Source organism: Danio aesculapii, chromosome 18 (genome assembly GCF_903798145.1).
Source record: "Danio aesculapii chromosome 18, fDanAes4.1, whole genome shotgun sequence".
Lineage (NCBI taxonomy): Eukaryota > Metazoa > Chordata > Actinopteri > Cypriniformes > Danionidae > Danio > Danio aesculapii.
Window position 1 is genome coordinate 48,783,656 of NC_079452.1, and position 18,795 is coordinate 48,802,450.

Genomic DNA, 18,795 nt, shown 5'->3' on the forward strand with positions numbered 1-18,795 from the left:
ACTGCGCAGGGCTTTGTGTTCAACTACAGTACCCACACGTCACTGTCGAGCGGCTGTTATCCGGGGATATCTCTCGCTGCTGCTGCTGTGTTTCTCCTTAGTCTAGCGCTCTCTCCTTTTTAGCGGATTGGCACAACAGGGTAGGATTACTAAAAGGAATACAAAAACATAGGCAAAAAAATGGCAGAGCTTGGAGCGGGGAGCCTGCTAACAGGAGATCCTGCTTTTAATTACCAAGAGCATGAGCTAAACGAGCGTTTGAAGCGGCTGTACCCGGCCGTGAATGAGGAAGAGACCCCCTTACCCCGATCTTGGAGCCCCAAGGATAAGTACAGCTACATCGGGCTCTCACAGAATAATCTGCGGGTGCATTACAAAGGTATACAGATGTGACACACGCTGAACTGTCAACCCGTAGGCCTTGACAATCCCTGCTGCTTGTATATGTGCAATCTCCCCGATCTAGTTTGAGCTGCTTTTTCCGTCCTCTTTTGCTTTGTTGCATAGAAGGAAAGAGGAATGTCCAAATGGGTTGACATTTAGCAAACCATCATGTCAGAATTCGGCTAGCTAGGGTAGCTTGTGGCTGGGGAGTCTGACTTTTGGACGCCTATTGCCATGTCAAGAACATCAAGTGTTATTGGTTTACAAAGCTTATTTTTTGAACTCTGTTACGGTGAATTAGTCGAGGCTGGGGCTAGCTAGCCACGGCAGGGCAATAAGGGCAGCTAAGCTGCTACACCATCGCAATGAATCGCATATTGCTTGTTTAGTTTACACCGCATTGCATAAGTCTTATTTGTTAACCGCTATCGGACGTTTTACATAAAGACGCGCTTCGCATGACAACGAAACGAATCTTATTGTGTGTTTTTAATACACGGACATTTTTTATTTGTGTTGACGAACATAATCGAGTTGTTTCGAATCTTGGCGAATCGTTTACATCGCCATAATCGCGATAATAGTTAAGTCGAATTCCACAAGACTGTCTTGTTTAAACAGTTGTGGCGTTTCGAATGACCCAGCGAGTTTCCCTCAGGGGGGTCGGTGAATTTACCCACTGCAGATGTACTTTTAATGTTTAACATTTATGTACACGTCTCTAGAGAATACATCATGAACAAGCTATTTTAAGAACTACCACTAAGCATCTATCTATAGGCGTTTATTTGGTATGGCAAATATCAGATGAACTATTTTATCTTCATACTCTAACAAAAGATAAGCTTAGTTTTATTACAGTACAACTGTTGTCACTGTTTTTTATCAGATTGATTACATTTTATATAGTTTTTACCACAAATACAATGGGTAAACTATAGTTAGTATAGCAAAAACATTGTTAATTTACCTTGGTTTGAATACAAAAGCCATGTTTTTTTAAGGAAAAAACCATGACTAATTTCTTAATCATATTACTTTAGGTTTGATTACAATTGAGTCATTTTAATTTCAGTAGTTAGACATTAGACTGTCTGCCATTCCAGTAGTGACCAGTATCTGTTTAATTAGTCTCTAGTACTTATTTATTATTTACTAGTATTTATTCCTTTGTCACTTGTCACTGTCCCAGTAGTGCCAAGTAACATTCACTGTTGCTGGTAACAAATAGCTTTTCTTGCCACTAAATTATATGATAAAAATAGTGGGTGGCTCTTATAACTACGATTAATTTCCAACTAGTATTTAATGCAATATATAATTGTCATTGTCTATTTTTTTTAGCAATAATTAAGTACTTATTTCTTAATACTTAGTCCTGTTACTTATTCTTTACTTAGTTATAACTACATAATATCTAATAATCATTCCAGTTTGAACTGAATGTATAGTATATGCTTTTATGAAACACTAGTGTGTGTTAAACCTGTTTTGGTGTGTTAAACCTGTACCTGATTTTCTGCCAAGATATTATCTGTTAGTTTTGCATACATGCGCATTATCTCTAAACCAAGTAAAACCTAAAAAAGAGTGTAAATTAATTTTTAATTGAGTTAACATGTAGCTATCCTGACTAGTCATTAAAAGACTATCGCTTTAGACTGGTTATCTTCTGTATCTTAATGACAATGAGCTCTTTTGTTGTAGCATGTGTGTAAATTATTAGATTTGTAAAAAGGCTTTATTGTTTTGCCTGACAGATTAGTGAAACATTACATATTCTCTGGCTATTTTTAGATTTTTTAATTATGTTGCGTGTCTGTGTGTACAATACTTTACAGTTTGATGGTGCCTTGTGTGTAGATCATAGCTGTTCGCTGTCTTACATGATATACATTGTATTTGACAGCTGTCAGATAGACAGTACGTCTGTGTGTCAATGCTCAGGCCCAGTGTGTCCAGTCCACCCTCTTTGACAAAACAATGAACAAACAACTGCATTATTTCTGTAATCTACACTGCTTTGTGTCTGTGGAAATTCGTACCTCATTGCTAACTATCTTCTTTCAGGCTATGGCTATGTTTATATGCCCGCCGATGTTGGCCAAGTATTTGCTTTTTAAAAGTCAGATGATATTGATATACCGCTATTGATTCCTTTTTCTTGTTGTTAAGGATCTTTGTGTCTTTTTTTGTGCAGTCAGCCTGACTGTTTTGCTCCGTTTATCCTCAAAGCAGGATTGCGGTGATTAGATTAGGATAAAAAACAAAGGCTTGTTACTATAATCTGCTATCACAGACATCTTGTAGCAAATATATTTAAAGCAGCTCTGCTTAATAAATGATTTAACCCGCTGTCTATTAACCTTCAGTGCTATTCTAGCCAGTGTACCACATTTGGTTTCTGAAGACTAAATTGGAGTCTGTCAAGTAAAAATAGATATTAGCCATGATGTTTATGGTGCGTTACATTAGCTTATGTGGCTTTCGACCTTTATTTAGGCAGCATGTAAAAAGTAATACGCTTTTGCATGATGAAACGAGGAGGAAAGACAGCGGAGGCTCCTTCTTTGTCATTGTTTGCAATACGGACCTCATTTTACTCATCATCTCACTGGCAAGGTCGTGAGCTTCGTTATAAACAGAGGTGAAAATGTGACTTTTGTAGTTGTACACACGTACAGATTGTTTTTACACCACCTCCTGTGAGAAGATTAAAGCTAGATAAATGGATATAAATATAGAATAAGCTTGCGCATACTGATGGGCTACTGTCTGTTCTCTGTACGCAGGCTGTTGGACTCAGTGTTTCCTTTAAGCTCATTGTACTGTTTGCCTATAGAGGGGTTTTGCCTGTCTGAGGAGCCAATCATGCATGTTGAGTCGCTGCGGTGACATCATCAGATTGTGTTCGTTTCCCTGTGGTGTCTATGTGAAGCTGTGAAACCCTGTTTGCTAACACTAGCACTGCACTACCAATCTTCCCTCCCCGTGTCTTTGTTCTCTCATATTTTTTTTGTATGCCTGCTTAGCTGATGTTATTATGGGTGCCAGCTGTAGACTCCTCAGCTTCTGCAATTTCTCCTTAGATGTTTTGACAGAGAGACCCTTAAAACTATGAAAAGCAGTTTTACCAGATAGCAGTGGAATTCTGATGTTGATTGATTTTTGAGTGTGTGTGTGTGTGTTTGTGTGAGAGTGTATGATGAGAATCTGCATTGCCTCATCCATTAATTTCCTTTTATTGTGTTTCTTTTTAATTCACCAGTGAATTCTAAACAGAAAAAGTAAAAAAAAAAAACAGGAAATTACATTTTTTGTAACGAAAATTTTTATTTTAGAACCGCAATTTCCATCATGATTGTTTTTAACAATTGTAAGTATAGAAAATTAGAATAAGCCTAATTCATTTTTTACAGTTTGATGTATTTTAAATGTCGTTTAAAGATACTTTTAAGCAACAACAAACCAAAACTTTTTTAAAAAAGAGGGTTTTCAAACATTATTTAGACACCAATTGAAAACTATTAAAATTAGCCAAACACACACATACATGCTAGTTTAAAACACCTTCCCAAATCACAATAAAATGTATTGATCTGTTGTATTTTCTTTTAAGAAATCTGAGTAAAATAGATTTTGAGTGATTATATAGATTGTCCAAAGATTATTTTAGAAGATGGATAGAGAAAGTTGCATTGTATGTCAATTTTAGGGCACATATTCTCTCAAATTAGCCTACAAATGCTTTTTTGAATGATAAAAGTTTTGTAATATATATTAATACATTTAAAATTCTGTTAGGGCTGGGTAGCAATTCATCAAACCAAATCACAAACATGGTTAAGTAACACCAATTCTGATGTGCTGCATTTGAAATTGCATACTTTCATCCTATATAGTATGCTAAAAACAGTATGCGAGCCGAGTAATATCTCAGAATTCATAGATTCCAGGATGTGTACCCAGATGACCTACAACTACCAGTGAGATTCTGAAGTGTGCATCTGATGGATGCTATGCAATCCCATAATGCTTTGTGAGAGAATTCATGAATGGGAGTTAAACGAAGCAACTGACGCGGGTAGGTCACTTTATCATGACAAAATGGGGGATGTAGTATGCCTGAGTTCAATTCATACTATTCGCATTCATACTGTATAGAACATTTCTAATGGTCATGTAGTAAATTGAAATTCAAATGCATTACCTGCTGAGTATTAGGCGATTTCGGTTGCAGCTATGCACATCTTATCAGTTAAGCATAGTCCTGTGTTCAGTTGTGAACCTCCTCTAAATTTCAGAGGACACTCTTGTGCCGAATAAGTTATGAAGAAACCCTTGAAACCCCCATAGTGTTGCATTATAAACCGATTTAACTGCTTTCATTGATTCAGCATGACTAATAATCACATGACTATGGAATAACCTTACAGTAGTATTTCATACTCTCGACTGGAATTATAAAGTGAGTTTGGAGGAAAAAAAGTGCATGTGCAGCATTTACTGTACTAAACAGGGGTGCGTTTCCCAAACAACGATATAACTCGCGGCTAAACTATCATAACGTTAGTACAATCAGGGCTTAATTTGTGCCGAAACACGCTGGATCCGGATCAGGCACCTCTGAAATCTGATCACCTGCTTTTACCGATCCCCCTCCTCAACCACACTCCTCCCCAATTCGCTGTTCACTTTCCGTTTCTTCTGCGACTCCCCAACCCTTTTCACTTTCGTCCGCGACACCCACCCCCAGGTCTCCACTTTCGCATGCGACACCTCTCCATCCTCGGGTATCATGTCGGATCCGTTACCCCGATCTGTTCCGGGACCTCGCAAATCACAAATTAGGCACTGAGTACGATGCATCGTTTCGAAAAAGAACCATGTAGTGATGAGTGTTTCCCAAACCCGTAGCTTCTCTGTCGCAGATCCGTCGAATGAACCACGTTAGTTATAACGTAAAACATCCATATTGATGTACTAAACGGGGTGGTAACAACTTCTTTAGAGAAGAACCCCATAATTTCTTTCTGCAAATTATATTGTTTTACACGCACACTCATTTGAAAAAAAATTGCAATATTAGTTTTGGTAAACATGCACTCGTTATTCATATTAATTGAAATATGTGTAAACGGCTCATATAGAGCCTATGTGTCCTTTTCAAATATTATTGAGAACATTACATATACTATTCTAAAATACAAAATCACTTACAAAAGGTAACAAGTATTCTAATATCACAAATAAAATAAAGAAATAAAAAGGCTGTTTATTAAGAAATGAATTTTAATATTTGTTATTTATTAGTAAATGAAAAAATCCTACTTTAATCATAACAACAATAATATAAGTGATGATGATGATAATTATTATTATTATTATTATTATTAAGTATGATATTGTTTGTTTATTTTTTCTGTTTTGAAAAGTCTACTTTTACAATTTGACAAATGCAATCCTCTGCAGAAATGTTCTAACCAACAGGCCCATGTCATGTACAGTACAGATACTTAATAAATAACCTACTATAAATGAAAAGCGTTGACATATGCTATGTGTTTTGTTTTCACAAGCTTTGGAAACGTAACAAATTTCGCTTCTAAATAATAGGTCACCTATAGCTTTCGTCATGAGCCACGGCTGTGTTCAAAATGACATCAATGTTTTCAAAGTACACTGCGAAAGGAGCGCAATTGTAAACATGAAGATCGCTAAAACTGAACTGTAAAAATACTTTGAAAGCAAATTACACCTAAGAGTGACGACTTTAATGCTTAAAAAAAAAAACTCATTCCAAATTTTAGAATGTTCAAAACGAATAGGGCATAGGTGGGATAACTGGGAATGGAACACAACCAAGAACTATGTTTCCTACTACAGCTCTAGAGGTGTAATTGCAAGCATACAAGTTTGCGACGCAGTTTGTGAATGTTCATCGGAATGACGGATTTGGGAAACAACACGTCAACGAACTATGTTTGTAACGACGGAACTTACCTTAGTTGGCTAAAGATGGTTTTCGGAAACATACCCAGAGCCGTAATACATTGAAAAGAAAACAGCAGTTATTATCACAGAACGTTTCTCCCTGTCATTATAATCCAGTCAGGTAGATTTGTGTTTTAAAACCAATTTTTGCACAGCTTATTGATTTATGGCTCTGTTTAGTAAATGGTGCTCCATCTGAAAACACATGCTGAAGATTTACTAGAACCCACATTACTAAAAAAAAAACATGAAAATCACCTTTGATTAATCGCATACCCCTAATTTTTGTTAAACTGGCATAAATGTTGTTAAATGCATCATTGTTGTGTGTTGTGAAAACTGATCTAATCTGTCAAATATATGCCCACTGATAGGCAGCTGTATTTATACTGTCTTATACACATTGTGTGAGAGATTTAATGTTTAATGAGTGTCAAATGTTTTTATTTACAAGGTTCTTTTTTTTGAGTATTATAGCCAATCACAGACATGTATGTTGACCCTGTGACCTTACTGGTGAATTAAAGCCATTTAGCCAAATACTTCTTAAAATGCCAGAGTTTAACTGCCAGCTCTACATGCTCACAAATTATTTTGTTATGTTCAACAAAGTATAAACACTATATTAAATAGTGTCAGTGTGTTGGTCTTAAGGATATCTATAAATTTGTGTGCTGTATAACACTAACAAAATTCACATTAAGAGGATATAAACATCTAAAGCTTGCAGTTTTGTAATTTTGGATCAACATTTTTTTAAGCCAAGTTTACTTCAGTTTCTCATCAAATCTTCTGACCAATCAAATGCTCTCTATCATCTGACCTGTCCAACCCCCTCAACACACTGTTGGTATATGCACTTGAGCTCATCCACTCTTACTAGCAGAGCTGTGAGTAAAAACAAAATGCTATTGGCTGTTTTTAAAGGGGGAGGAGCTACTCTAGGTCCCGCCCTGTTTTCATGTTTCAATTAAAATTACGTCAGATGTGAAACACAAATGCACATTTCAAAGTGCTTCACAAGACCTTTTACAAAGATTGAGTGTAGATTGCACTATAGACAAATTTTGTAAAAATTAAAGCATTTTTTATTAAAAAGGAGCACTCGTAGCTCACTTAGGGCTCTATTTTAATGATCTAGGAGCAAAGTCTAAAGCGCAGGGTGCAAAAGAATTAAAGGTGTGTCCAAATCCACTTTTGCTATTTTAAAGACGGAAAAATATGCTCTTTGCCACGCCACATGGTCTAGCAGCGTTGAGCTTATTCTCTTAATGAGTTATGGGTGTGTTTTGAGAATTAACCAAGTCAGTTGCCTCGTGCCATGGCGCATTTGCTATTTACATGGTGGACTTTGATAGTGGAAAACTGAACGCTTCACTAGCCAGAAAACAGTTAAACAGACCATCTGCAGCATGAGGATAAAGAATGAGCCTCCACCAATCGACCTTTACTTTCACTTTCTCTTTCTCTCTTTTGTGGATAAGGAAACAGTGTTGTACGCACAGACATCCATTAGCCTACATAATTAATTTAGTTTGTATATGTTATGGATATAATTTGTTATATCCAAACACGCATGCAATGCCCCATATGGTCCAAAACCTGATAGGTGGACAAATCTAAGCTTGTTTTAATAAAACAAATCTAAATATGCAAATAATAAATAATATTACTAATAATAATAACATTATACAAAAGCAAGTTGTCACGAATAAAAATGCCCCCCGAGATGAGGGCATGGAGGCAGTGGTTTTTATATTTATGTAGAATGTAATAATTTTTGTAATATTTTACTCCTTTAATTCTTTTTCATTTGTAAAGATACTTGTGTATTGCAGTACATCATGTGTGTATTAAGCAATGTGTAAGCAAGGCTCACGTGCTCTGTGCTGGACTTTAGACCTGCTCTCAGCTGGTCTATTTTAGTTTCTCAAAATAGTGACGTGCCAACAATGTGTCTTAACACACCTCTTTTCTAGACCGGAACACCCATGATGAATCCACAAAGTGGCACAAATGGATTTGTTATTTAAACAACGTGGTGGAAAACAGAACAATTAGGGTTGCATTGGTCTGAAAGTAGCAACACGTTGGAGCAAACGCGTCTTGCGCCTTATTGCGCCGGGTGTATGATAGGGCCCTTTATGTGTAATTGTTGTAGTTTTGTATTAGCCAACTTGTTCTGTTACCTATCATGTATTTCTTTGTTGTTTTTTTTATCTAAGTTTAAAATGTCAACATTTTAGTTTAGTATTTAATTTTCATAATTCACTTATTTTCAAAAAGTTGAATAACATCTTCAGTTATAGTGTCTTTAATTATTTATTTTTTGCTATGGTGCCTTTATTGGTACCAAAAGTCATGCATAGCATTTTACTGTTCATGTTATGGACAACTTAAATTTCTCTTCCTTCCTGAAATGTGTGTAAGGTACCTAAAAATATAAATATAGTAAATATAGGTAATTTATAAAGGTATTTTTCACATTGCATAGGGTGTCTAACATTTTAAATTCATTATATGCTGTTGTTGAAATATAAGGTAAATATCATGACAAAACTGAGTGTTTTTACTTTGACAACAATATACAAAAATATTTAAAATAATTCCAGTCCTGTTTGTTCATTTGTTAATAAATCTAAGTTGTTAAGTCTATAATAAACCAATATTATAATCCCTGTTTAAGGCTCTTGTATGACCTAACATGCCATTGAAGTCAAGTAGAATAATTGTAAGATTGTGCATACAAGCGTTCTGTGTTTATGCGAGTGTTCACCCTTGTGTCAACACCGCAAATGAGTTGATCCTAAAGGATTAACAGAGTATTGGCTCACCCTATTACAAAACAAGAGAAAATGAGGCATGTAAATAAAGCCGCCACTAATGCAGAACATACCATAAAATTACATGCCCTACATTGGTATAAAGCAGCGCTACGAGATGCAGCAGACCTATGATTATGCACTGCAGAGGAGAAATCTCTATGAAAGGCATTTTTTGTTCGTGTGTTTATTTATTTTTTGCATTAAACGTCTTTGGCAGAGAAACAGAGGGAGGGACAGACAGACAGACAAGCATCTAAAGAAGGAGAGAATCACCCAGGGTGCTCTTCTCCTGCTCTTCTGTGCTCCCAGAATGGTGTGGTCATGGCATGATGTATTAATAGACTGAGCGTGTGAGCAGGGGAGGAGCATGCACATGTATGTGCGTTTGTGGTGTGTGTGTGTTGAGAGTCAGGGATTTGCACATACAGGGTCGTCTGCCTTTACTCTGGTCGTGTGAGCTGTGGATATAAATAGACATTGTGTGTGTTCTTGATTATTCTGAATTCTTGTCTGGGTTTGGCAGACAAACCTATTGTGGCTTGGTGGAAGTACTTGGGAGGGTAAAAATAAGAGTGATTTAATATTATTACCATAATCAGAGATGATGATGATGATGATGAATGCATGTTTGTGTTTTAACATATACAGTTGCACTAAAGTGGGTGCCCTGTATTCATACTGCAGTTGGGGTTAAGTTAGAAGACACACAAACACAAAGATGTGAATATATGTGTGTGCACGGAAAAGTTAAACATGAGTCTTGAAGTGAAGTTTGAGTAAATGATTGGCTCAGGAGGAAGGCCTGGCCTAGTAGAATCTAATATGGGTGTCTATTAAAGCTGGCAGGTGTTAGCAACCTGAAGAAAACTGGATTAGGAGATTGGAGCACATTGCTATGGTACATGAAGGCTTAGACCGGGGTGACATTCAATAGCTACGTTTCCATCCACCTATTTTTATGCGCATTTTGGATATGCGCATAAAAAACGATTGATAGAAACGCCAAAATACGCATAAGTTTTGAAAATGCTCATAAAAATGCATATACGCATAACTTAGCAGTATAAACTTTTTACTCAATAAGAAAAGATGCGAATAAACTACGATGAAAAAATGTTTACAGAACAAAATCAAGTATGCGCATTAAAACTCATGTGATTTTGTTCTAAGTGATCATGTGATGATAAAAATGTGTGTGAAAGGACAAACCAGCAGGCTGACATTGTAAAACATCTGAAATGTTGTTTTGGTCATTCTAAACTAACCATCTCAGTATTAGTGTTAATTTATTATTATTGACCTCCAGAAGCAAGAGTGTCTGTGCTCCGCATCTCATGCCTTCAAACGCCACCGTGCGTTTACTGTGCATTTACTGCGCATTTATTGCCTTCTGAGGCGTCATTTATTAAATGAAGAAAAGATTCACGCAGCTTCTCTTATCGCAGCAAATTCCATTTTTACTGTTAATATTTGGCGCCAGATAATCAGGAAGTTATGATTTTGTTCACTTTAACTTGTTGGATGGAAATGCTGCTTTATTCACACGTCTTTTATGCGATAATTCAGATTTGCGCATAAAATGAATTCACATTTTTGGATGGAAACATAGCTATTGACTTCATTTCCTACTTTAAAATGAACAGAAACTGAGTTACAGTAATAGAATATTAGATTAAGACGTTAAGGCTCAATAAATCCCAATTCTATTTTTTAACTCTACCCCTTCCCCTTGGCCCTTGAAACAGAGTGTGAAGGAGAGAGCTTTAAATTTTACCCCTAAGAAATGAGACATCGTTACAACACCTGCACACGTCATCATATGTCATCGCAATCTCTTGCTTCATATGAGATCGACGATGGCGACTGCTGTAGTTATTCCAGTTGAGTTCTTTTTTTGGTATTTATCTTCAGAAAATTACTGAAGGCAACAGTATCATGTTATCATAACGATATAATGTGGCAATAAGCTCGTAACTATACTGTGCATTTACACCTTGGCCATATTCATTTATGTAAACACACAAAAACAACATTAACATTATAGCAGACACTGTAAAAAGGTCATTTTAATTAAAAAGATCACCTAATTTGTGCATCTCCTGACTTCCGTGTGCAGCCATTTTGCCATTGTAGATGGTGTATTTTGGGAAATTTCGTGTGTGATCCTGAAAAATCTCAGTTTCGAGGGGTATCTAGTATCTACCCCTTTCCCTTAGCCCTACGGCTTTAACTATAGAGAATTGGGACACCCTTACCCCTTCATGTGAAAGCACAAAACGAGGATTTCAACGTTGATTAATCGCATACAGAAAGATTTTTTTAACAAAGCAAATAGTCATTTTATTTTTATGTTGATCTAATGGGAATTTTTAAAATGTAGTGTATGATTTCAGCACTAAACTTGAAACCAACTGGAATAATTATTGCTTCTAAATAAGTTTCCCAAACACTCCACATCTGCAAATATTCTAGATGGAGAGTGTGCTCATAAACAGGTGTTCCACCACAAAGTCGTGCTGTTGGTCAAGCCAGAATTTGACATGTCAGCCCACTCAAACAAACAGACCAATGTTTTATTGACACACTGTTTGTGCTTTTTGGGAATTTAGCCTCAGTTTAATTATAGATAACTCATCTGATTATATTGGGATGGGGAGGATTTTAACATAAAAAATTACCGAAATGCTTAGTTCAACCAAAAATGACAATTAATTCATTATGTTCTTATCCTCATTTTTTTTCTCCAGCTAAGATTTCATTGTGGGGCCTATAAGTGGAAAATTAATGGTTTGAGGCACAGGCCTATGGATCCAAAAACTATCCCAGTATGGGCTAATGCAGATAGGGCCATCTGTACAATGGGCCATCATTGTATAGGGACCTCTATTGTACACTGTTAAAATAGCTGGGTTCCACACAATCGATTTGTGTTGGGATAACATGAAGGAATTAAGTTAACCTATTAGTTTTTTTTACAAGTGCATTGAATATAAAACAATTAGGTTGTCCTTAAAAAAAGAGTGAATGGACTAAAAACTCTTGGGCATATGTTAAGATATCTTTTATATGTTTCATGGAAGAAATAAAGTTATACGTGTCAGAAATGTCATCAGGTTAGGTAAATGTTGAATAATCGAATCCAGTGTTTCTTCCAGGATTTTTTCTAGCTGTGGCGACAGGCCTATTTTACACAGATCTACCAACTACCTGTGGCGTTATTTCAATGACAAATGTCGTGAGCGCAGTATTAGAAGTTGAGATCGCATTTATGTAATGCCTTCGAGCATGCGGATCTCTTTGCTTGTGCGGCGATTTCCTCTGCTCGTGCACAACTTCTTGCATGCCCCCTCAAATATAAGCCGCTTTAAGAGCGCGCAGATCTTTTTGTGCGCTCTCAAATAAACGCTGCTGAGGTGCGATTTAGTGCGTTTATGTAATGAGTATGTCTCCAACATTTATTAGATTTGCTAGGAATATTTATGAATGCCTCCAATAGACCTACAGAGCGTAATTAATGCGTACTGAATTAAAGTGAAACGGCTATACGTCGTGTTTGCTGGCCTCACGCATCATGCACCTGTCAGTCAGTCAGTCAGCACGTAACGATAAAGGGTTAAACAAATGACGCACAGCACTACGGTTACAGAAAAGTTCGCACTGTTATAATTCACTTATCTTTTAATGCGTTTTGGTGCGATTATCACCTGCTATTAAAAAAATTCAGTGTTTTGAATTAGAAGCTGTAATGTAGCCGTGGCGGGATGAATTTTGGCGTGGTGCCCCGCCATGGAAGAGCGAATGTAGTGGAAACCATGTTTTAGTTTTTGCTGCTTTTAAAAGCAGGAAATCCTGTCCAGAGCTTGACAGTAAGCACTGCTAGATGGTTAGAACTGCCCAGGAGGGTTGATGTGTGTATAACAGTCAATATAATATGTGGCATTCTTAGTGAGTACCCTCAAACATGATTGGTTGTCTTAAGTGAATGTAAACAGCTGATGAAGAATACAGATGTATTGGGTGTGTCTACTGTCTATATTTACTGTTTATCAAGATTGTTTTATTGTATTTATTTTTGCTGTTTCTCTTTCTTTCTCACCATTTGCCTCAATGTTTCAACTTTATATTTGTTAGGCTAGTAGTTTTTGTTGTGGTATTGGAAATGTGAAGTTGAAAAGATGTTGGGGTCATAATAAACACATTAAAATACAAGATAACATGACTCTAAAAGAACTTAAACACTTTTTTTGTTGTTGTTGTTGTCATGGGGGCAGTAAAAAAATGTTGGCAAGGCAAGTACAAATTCGAACCTCTTGCCTGACAGGACCAGTAGTACTGAGTCCCATGCTTGTTATAGTCTGAACAACTATGTGAATGAGAACTGGAAGGAAGCCCGTGTGGTTGGTTTTGGGTGCACTTGACCCCTGTTGGACGTGCTTCTTGTGGGCTGTTTTTAAAAACAAAAAAAATCAACAACACCTAGATGGAGTCTGTTGTTGTCAACCATCGTGACCTGTTCCTAGTCAAAAACCCTGTGCCCTTAAATACTTCTCTGAACCTTGTTATTTATGTGGACAGTCGTCTATACCAGAGGGTGTGTTTTTTTGGTCAGTGACTCATTTTCCTCAATGTTTCTGTCTTGTTTTAGGCCACGGAAAAAACCACAAGGATGCAGCGTCTGTTCGGGCCACCCATCCCATCCCCGCCGCTTGTGGCATCTACTACTTTGAGGTGAAGATCGTAAGCAAAGGAAGGGATGGGTAAGTGCAAACAGCTTCTGTTTTGAGTCATTTGTATACAGTGTTTTACTGAGATTTGTCTATAATTTGGGATTAAAATGCATTCCTGGTAGCAATTGAAGAGCAGAGTTATCAGATATGTTTTACAAATCACATTGAAAATCCTGGAACTTTAAAACAAAGACATTTCTAAGGGAAACATAATTATATGCACTATTTCTAGATGATTTAGTAAATTTGAGAAATTGATATTGTGATTTGGAGAATCAGCACCTCCAAGTCTGAGGCCATGGTGCTCCACAGGAAAAAGGTGGTTTGCCATCTCCAGGTTGGAGGAGTTCAAGTATCTTGGGGTTTTGTTCATGAGTGAGGGAATGATGGGACATGAGATTGACAGGCGTAGTAGTAATGTGGTCGATATACCGGTCTGTTGTGGTAAAGAAGGAGCTGAGCCAAAAAGTGAAGCTCTTTATTTACTGGTCAGTCTACGTTCCTACTCTCATCTATAGTCACGAGCTTTGGGTCATGACCAAAAGGACAAGATCTCAGATACAAGCGGCTGAAATGAGTTTCCTTCTCAGGGTGGAAGGGCTTACCTTTATAGATTTATAAGCCTTACGATTATAGATGTCTTATTTCGTGGTCTTATAGACGTACCCTTATAGTTGTCACCCGGGAGGAGCTCGGAGTAGAGCCGATGCTCCGCCACATCGAGAGAACCCAGCTGAGGTGGCTCAGGCATCTGTTTCAGATGCCTTCTGGACGCCTACCTAGGAAGGTGTTCGGCATGTCCCACCGGGAGGAGGCCTCAGGGAAGATCCAGGACTTGCTGGAGGGACTATGTCTCTCGGCTGGCCTTGGGATCCCGCCAGAGGAGTTGGAGGAAGTGTATGGGGAGAGTGAAATCTGTGGTTCTCTCCTAAGACTGCTGCCCCTGCAACCCGGCCCTGGAGAAGTGAATGAAGATGAATGAACAAATGATATTGTGCTTTTTGTTCAGATGTCCTTGTATTTTCTGAAATACAAGATGTTTTTAGATTATTCTCAAATCACGATTGAGAAAACATCTTAGCATTTCTCACAAATGTGAAGTTTATGCAGGTTGAGCACAGCTGTCATTAAATCAAACTGACAAAGACTAAGAGATATTGAAAAGGCGTTTTCACAGTCTCTGAATAATAACTGCACTGAAACCTTTTTCCCTGCATCATGCATGAGTCAGTAGTTGCCAAGTATTAAAAGCCTTTAGTTTGAGAATATTATTGTCAAAAAAGAAATGGAAAATGGTCCCCCACCCTGTCCTGTGACCACTTCGCAATACGAATACTAAATATATCTGACTGGATCACTCATGTTCTGCTGGGTCATCTAACTGCAACTTACAGGTTGTGCCTAAAATTGTTGAAAAGTGTTGAGTCATCCTTTAGTCACTGTAGTCCAACGCTCTGGAAAAATCTCTCTCTCTCACAAAAACCTTTATACTCAATTCAGTCACCATCAATATCATTTCAGATTGTGCAGTAAACTGTTATTTGCTGCATTTTCCTGGGTCACACCTATGCTGCACTGACTGACTAACTTTTTTTGGCCTCGTAGCCAGTCCCTAACAGGCCATGTGTTTCCATAGACTTGATGAAAGAAGTCTAAAGGCTAACATTATGTGATCCTTCTTTTGCTGTTCACAGTACCCAGAGTGATTCTAGCACTGGTACTCTACTTTCATCTGTAAAGATAAATCGAAAAGGATGCCTTTGATTCTCACTCATGGACAGTTGTACATAGACATACAGAGTAAAATCACTATCTTAAGCACCGTTATCACTTCTAGACCTCTTGATCTAGGAACAGTTTGAAAATGGACACTGACTAGAAACCCACACTGTAATAGTGTCAGTGGAAAAGGGACTGTCTTTTGTGCTTTATACATTGATATTGACAAAAACAATAAATATTATGCTACTGCTGACAATCTCTTGCTGAAAGTGACTGCACTTTTACCTTGTCAATTGTATGCAAACCTTTACACTGTCAGTTACTCTATGTTGAATGCGATGTAAATTAGCTTTTCCACTAACATTTTCCACTCCTCTGATTGTGGAAGTAACTCTGATCTGCATTGCTCTAATGCGAAATTTTGTGCAAAAATTACTAATAGATTTTTTCCATAATCAAAAGTTTCAAAAACGTTGATCACATAAATTTCCAATTTGTATTCAAGTTGGTCATGTGAATTTTTTAAAAGTGATCAGCAGAAAAAAACTGCTTGGTTTTCTTGGTTGTGACACTGACATTGTAGCTAGAGAGAAAATGTAAAGATGTAAATGTTGTACCGAAATGAAATTTCTGGGCCAAAACAAAAAATTCTGCATGGGCTTGGAGGGAAAATTGTTTGGCTCTCAGTTCCGCCCACACTGGTCACAGCTGCCAAGCCGACCAATCACAGAGCTCGTGCAACATGTCGTTGTGAAGTGTAGTTAAATTTTTTGAGAGGTACGCGTTAGTGTCAGCCTTGGTGAAGGCTGTGAGACCACGCGAAGGCTGCACCAGACCATATGCATGTGCTTGACACAGAAATATAAATCAGCCTTCAGTCTGAGAGGCAACAAAAAATTCGGTGCATCGATAATTGTTGCTTTAAACGTCCCTGAAATGTCATTGTCTCCAAACCTCATGTAGCTGTGCATACAAGCATCTTTCCAATGCATAAATGGAGATTTTATGTTAAGTTGTGTAATTTTTTATGTATGCAGGGTTAACAATTATCACATTTTGTGTTCAAACTTATCTATTTAAAATGATCTTTAGCTGAATCTGCAGCATGATGTATAGTTAAAGTGTGTTTTCAGAGTTTTGCAGTGTTGTTAGTTTTAGTAAAGCTAACATTTATCCTCTACTATTGGTGTTTGCAGGTACATGGGAATTGGACTGTCAGCCCAGGGAGTCAACATGAACAGACTGCCTGGTGAGTTAGTGTGCGTTTGTGCTTCTATGTTCACTGAAGGCCCGGTTTTAAGTCTTTTTCCGGTAACAGTATACTAGGTCGTAGATGAGCATGGGTGAATGAGTTCAACACATGCACAGAACCATCTAGTAGGCTTGTTCAGTTTTAGCATTCAACTTGGACCTGCAGTGTTCTACATACACCTTCTTTGCAGATTGAAAAATTGGGCTGTATGTGTATTGATATCTACGGACTCTCTTGATGACAATTTGTGTCATGAGGACAGTACATGGACTGTAATAGATGTCATATAAGTATACTTTGGTCTAAAAGTCGTCTTTATGCATGTTTGGATGTATTTTTATTGATTTGAGCACAAAAGGATGACTGTAAATGCATGCGTATTTTGATTACTCAAAAATGCTTTTGTGGTGAATTATTTCTACACTTAAAAATATGAAGTACATTTTAAAGTAGTGAAATCAAATATCAACACCATGCAAGTAAGACTCCTCTAAATCTAATCTAATCTTTGTAAAATACTCCACACAAACACTAACTTTCATTCTATTGTCTGTTTAAATTCTTGATTCTGATTGGTTGCAAGGTGTACATAAAATAACTACACAGTAGGGCTGCATGAAATTAAAAAAATCTGACATTGCGATATTTTGTTGTTCTGCGATAGATATTGCAATACACCAGACTATCATTTTACCAGATGGCTTGAATAGCTCTTGTTGCAAAAAAAATCTTAAATTTAGATGGATTGGGGGGATTTTGTAAGAGTGTGAATTAGGCTTTGGCGGTATCCAAATTTTGATACCGTCAAACCTCCTCACTGTTTTACCTCGGTATGTGGTATTACTGTGCATGATTAAAAAAATGATGACGTAAGACTCAGACAGCATCACCAAACAGTTGGCTTGTGCTTAAACCATTCAGAAACTGAATACTGTATATGCGACCTTAGGTTCGAGGTATTTCCATCCCTTGCAGTCACCTTTTGGTTGCACAATTTGCAAATGACCTTGTGCGTATTTAGCGCCTCTCCCTTCTTGTTTTGTCGAAACCCGAAATACTACCAAACTGCAGAATTAGTGTTCTTTTCGAGACCAGGTCATGTGGTGTGCAACTCGCCATCTTTCTCTACCTCCCTCTTTCTCCTCCATGCTGTGTAATGATGACAACCACTCATACGCATTTTTAGCCATTAAATAAAACTATATTTAATATTTAATCCTTGTGTCCTATATAGGTGCATTGTTTTTTTATGATAGTATAATGGTATTGAAACTGATACCGTTGCTATTTTTAGATCCTGCAATATACCATATTACCGTATTACTGTCCCAAGCCTAGTGTGAATCATGTATAAAAATAATATTCAAATTACAAGCTAGTATGATTACAACAGAGCAATGTAAAAAAAAAAAAGAAGTAAAATATATAGAGCTTTATGGTTTAGGAAGAGTCAAACAGTATTCAGTTACAGAAATTGAATAATGAAATGTGAAATAACACTATATAATCTATAGTCTTTATTGTAATAATAGTTCAGTTAAATTATTTTTCATTAAAGTTACAGATGTTGTGCTTTCTTGTGCCTGAATGCTTTAAACTCTCTTGAAATACCTTTAAAATGCATACAAATGATAGAGTTTCACTCTGTTATGGTCATACTTTGCAATGACTCCAAAAATCTCATGTATTCTCAACTGTTTATCAATTCGACATTGCAGATCCTGCAATGTGATTATTGCAGACACACACATTGTGATATCGATGCTGAAATGATATATTGTGCAGCCCTACTACACAGGTAGTCTAGTCAGTTTTGATCACGATTAATATAAATGCGCTTCCTTCAAACATTAGTAGTTAACATTGAAACTAAGTTACTGTTTCCAGAGCC

The 18,795-nt window shown here is 37.1% G+C and overlaps 1 protein-coding gene across 1 annotated transcript in view; it reads left to right on the forward strand.

Moving 5' to 3' along the window:
* Nucleotides 1–18,795, forward strand: part of ranbp10 (RAN binding protein 10) — a 60,848-nt gene continuing 42,053 nt past the window's right edge. Inside the window, exons 1-3 of the mRNA XM_056478102.1 lie at nt 1–379; nt 13,849–13,960; nt 16,849–16,901. Of these exons, the coding sequence (XP_056334077.1) occupies nt 181–379; nt 13,849–13,960; nt 16,849–16,901 (364 nt within the window). The 5' untranslated portion in view covers nt 1–180. The remainder of the gene's footprint in view (nt 380–13,848; nt 13,961–16,848; nt 16,902–18,795) is intronic.